This window comes from Lactuca saligna, chromosome 2 (assembly GCF_052625555.1).
Source record: "Lactuca saligna cultivar CGN05327 chromosome 2, ASM5262555v1, whole genome shotgun sequence".
NCBI lineage: Eukaryota > Viridiplantae > Streptophyta > Magnoliopsida > Asterales > Asteraceae > Lactuca > Lactuca saligna.
This window is the reverse complement of record NC_136418.1, coordinates 20,725,769-20,729,372: the sequence shown is the minus strand read 5'-3', so window position 1 is coordinate 20,729,372 and position 3,604 is coordinate 20,725,769. Positions and strand designations below refer to the sequence as shown.

The following is a 3,604-nucleotide window of genomic DNA, read 5'->3' as shown; positions in this document are numbered from 1 at the left end:
GACATCACAAACTTATTGGATGACCATCACAAGCCACTCGCTGATCACTTACGTTGATGTTCATTACTGCTGATGTATGTCTCACTGATGTAACTTCCTTATCTTAATGGTAGCTTTTAGATAATGATTAAAAGATCCTTCAATATCTTGGGATACGAGAATTTTACGATGATGATCTTTTCAATCATGATTACGTAAAAAGGAAGAAATTTTCTGGTATAAATTGGAAATTCTCTGTCCAAATCACTTTTACAAGCTTTTCAAGCAATTAGCTCTCTTACCCTTTAAAAAAGACTCTGTCAACCATCATCTTTCTCAAGCTTTCACCATGTCAACGCGTCTATACGAGTTTTCCCCTAGCACTAATATCGTCAAAGGTCCTCATGCCCCTGATTCTTCCATCATCATTCTAGAAGACAATGTGGCATTCTTCGATGACATCCTAAAGTAGTTTGCAATCACAGTAATCGAAGGCTTCGTCGAATATATCAAGAGCTATCCTCTTCGATATACATCATGCGACTTCCCCAATCCATTCTACCCTAAACAAGTATGTGAGTTCTATTATTCATGCTCAGTTTATTCTGATGCTCAAACCATTACTGAAACCATTGGAGATGGTCAATATAGGATTACTATTGATGTGGAATCTTTTCGAACGGCTCTTCCTCGTCCTCGATTAGAAAATTATTATTAAACTCCTTCGACAGAAAAGTGCAAGTCCATTTGCCATTCCATGTATATATAAGCCTAGAATATCGTATAAGATTAAATTTAGAATAAGATGACATTCATATTTTTTGTGATTAGGTTAACTATAATTGCAATTTGCACTCTTTCAGGGAAAACATGAAAAATTGAAGAAACAGTGACAAGAAGAAAAGGAAAAGTTATAGTTAACATGAAAGATATGTTTTAATTGCTGATTTGTTGCGATTTATAAGGAAAGGGATTTAATTTTAACTGATTTTATGGGATGATGAGATAGTATTAGAATAAACCATTGGGCGGAAAAACAAATTTTTGGATGAATGACACATGGCATCAACTAAGCAAAAAGAACGACAACTGACATCATTAACTATTTTTTTATTATATTAGATTGCTGCCACTACAAATTATGAAATCAAAACATATGATTGGCTAGGGCTCCTAACAAACTTTATTCTTCTCCTAAGTAAAATCTTCCTTTCTAGACATAATCATCGAATTTGGACGGAGCCTTCTTTTCGCTGTTGGGCCTCTTCTTTTCTATGGGCTGCTCATAACTATCCCCGATTGGGTAATTTTAATAATAATATTAAATTTTTTTAGTTTTTAAATTTTTTTTTTCTACAAAAGTTAGATATGAAGTGCCCCCTGTCTTTGTGTACAGTCTGATACAACAAATTAAATGGAGGTTATAAAGCTTTATATTCAACGTCCTGTTGTTTGTGTGACCTATTTTGGCAAATTTATCACTATTTTCAGTTGATTGTATCCTTGTAAACTCTAACATTTCAATCACCAAATGTATTTCTAAAGTTTTCTAAGTTGCAATTGACCTTTCGTTTTATAACATATACATAACATTTTGCCAAAACACACACACAACACCATTCCCATAGTTTCAATAAAGAACCACATAACATAGAAGGTAACATTGCAGTTACAATCAACACAAAACTACATGATTTAAAATTGGAGGGTGTTGATTGTAATTAACGAAAGTAGAGGGGCTAGTTAGTACACTTTCACTTCTCATGTATTGTCTGTGAAATTGTATCCACAGTTTGGGCAATTATAAAACATGGTTTGGCCTTCATCAGCAGATCTCGTCTGTTCAATCATAAAAAATAAAAATAAAAAAATAAAAAATAATTAAAAGCATAGTTTGTTACAGTTGTATTTATACCTGTTGTGTGTGATAGTATACCCCTTTGTTGGAGCATTTTGGACATCTTACATTATAATCCTGTTGCCAAACAGAAACCCACAAAATAATATTTTTAAATAATTTGGGTATTTTTAAAATTATATATTTATGTAATGAAAAAAAAAAAAAAAAGACTCACCATTGATCGTGTTCTTTCACCAGACACCTCGATTGATGACAAACCAAGCTCTCTTCTAATTTGCTGCATTGAAAAAACAATATTTCAACCAATTAAACCAATTTGATGAATAAATTGAGATAAAAATGAGAAAAGTTGTTACATAAAAAAAAACATTTAACCCTTTTTACAATTGTATATTTGTGTGTATGTAGACATTGGCACACATAAATATCATGTTTCTAGGTTATATATTGCTTAAATTAATCAAAATGTAAATTAATTGTTATTTGTGGGTAAAAATAAAGTATGTTGCTTAATTTTGTAAAAACAATTATAAAAAGAGTTTTTGAAGCAAAACAGCTTAATGCATACCTCTTCGCTCACTGTGTATTTTATTTCTTTTCCAGCGATTTCTGAAAAATACAAAAAAGTTAGGGTTCATGAAATTAGATAACATAACTTATGGAAAAAAAATGTGAATAATTGTTGAAATGATGGAGAGATGATGAAATTTCACCTATGGTTTTCTTCTTGAAATTACAAAGTGGGCATCGAACATACTTTCTGGAATCGAAGGAAAGCATCGTTCCACAAATCTCACAGAACATGAAATCACTCTGGTGTATGTTATCTATATGAGTGCCCATGATTCCTGATAAAAATTCCTGTTATTCGTTCAAAAGATATGTGTGAGTGTTAGTAGAAATAGAACTCACTCGAAAAGATACAGAGCTTGAGTTATCTCGGTTGCGGAATGAGCAGAAAGAGGTGAGGCTTACGGCGGATGCGGCGGCGCCGAGGGAGCGGTTGGGAGGGACGATTGATGTGATACGGCCTGAGTATCCCCGAAGGTTAAACCTAATTTCAGTGGCCGCAGCTTTTATTCATATGGGCAAATTTCAAGTATTTGGAATGAATACTCGATTAGTCGATTTGTATAATATTTTTGATTAAACGAATGGGCGCATGTTTAAAAAAAAAAAAAAAAAAATTATGGTTTTTTAAAATATCAAATTTAATCCTTAAGTTCAAAAAACATTACAGATGGTCCATATAGTTTCAAAACTTTTAACAAATGGTCATTTTCGCTAACTTGGTTAACTTTTAGCAGTAAAGGGCATTTCCATCAATTCACAAAAGAGGGACCATTTATGAAGTTTTTTGTTATTTAAAAAAAATAAAAATGTATAATTATTTAACAAAGGGTTCTCTCTCTCTCTCTCTCTCTCTCACACACACACACACACACCCACCTATCTTAAACGGGATCTTCAATTCATCGATGAGCTCATCTTCCGCCATATCAATCGAAGAAGACTTACCTCCTTTCATCATCAAAACCTTCGCCTCGGGTAAACCCGAAACTCGACTCCACCACCTCTGTCATTTCTAGAAATCCAAAGAGGTTGAGATCGAAGAAGTCTGCAAGGTCCATTATCAGGACTTCATAATGGCTTTCGATGACCTCTATTCTCTTCTTTCAGGCGTCGAATCGCTTAAACCATCCATCTCCAATTCAAACTACCAGTTACAGTCTGTTGCCGACCCTCTCTTAACATATCTCGGTT

The 3,604-nt window shown here is 33.5% G+C and overlaps 1 protein-coding gene across 2 annotated transcripts; it reads right to left on the bottom strand.

Moving 5' to 3' along the window:
• Window positions 1-1,571: 1,571 nt before the first annotated feature.
• LOC145028798 (DNA-directed RNA polymerase I subunit RPA12-like) lies at window positions 1,572-2,961 on the bottom strand. Of its 2 annotated transcripts, none has more exons than XM_078977532.1 (6): window positions 2,816-2,961; window positions 2,554-2,701; window positions 2,409-2,449; window positions 2,055-2,117; window positions 1,895-1,954; window positions 1,572-1,818 (listed from the first exon to the last, which is right to left on the bottom strand). In XM_078977532.1, exons 2-6 carry the CDS (start codon window positions 2,681-2,683, stop codon window positions 1,741-1,743), a joined length of 372 nt encoding a protein of 123 aa, XP_078833658.1. In that variant the 5' UTR covers window positions 2,684-2,701; window positions 2,816-2,961; the 3' UTR covers window positions 1,572-1,740. The 2 variants fall into 2 exon arrangements, with proteins under 2 accessions (XP_078833658.1, XP_078833659.1); XM_078977533.1 differs by having other exon boundaries at window positions 2,554-2,688; window positions 2,753-2,949.
• Between the last annotated feature and the right edge of the window lie 643 nt (window positions 2,962-3,604).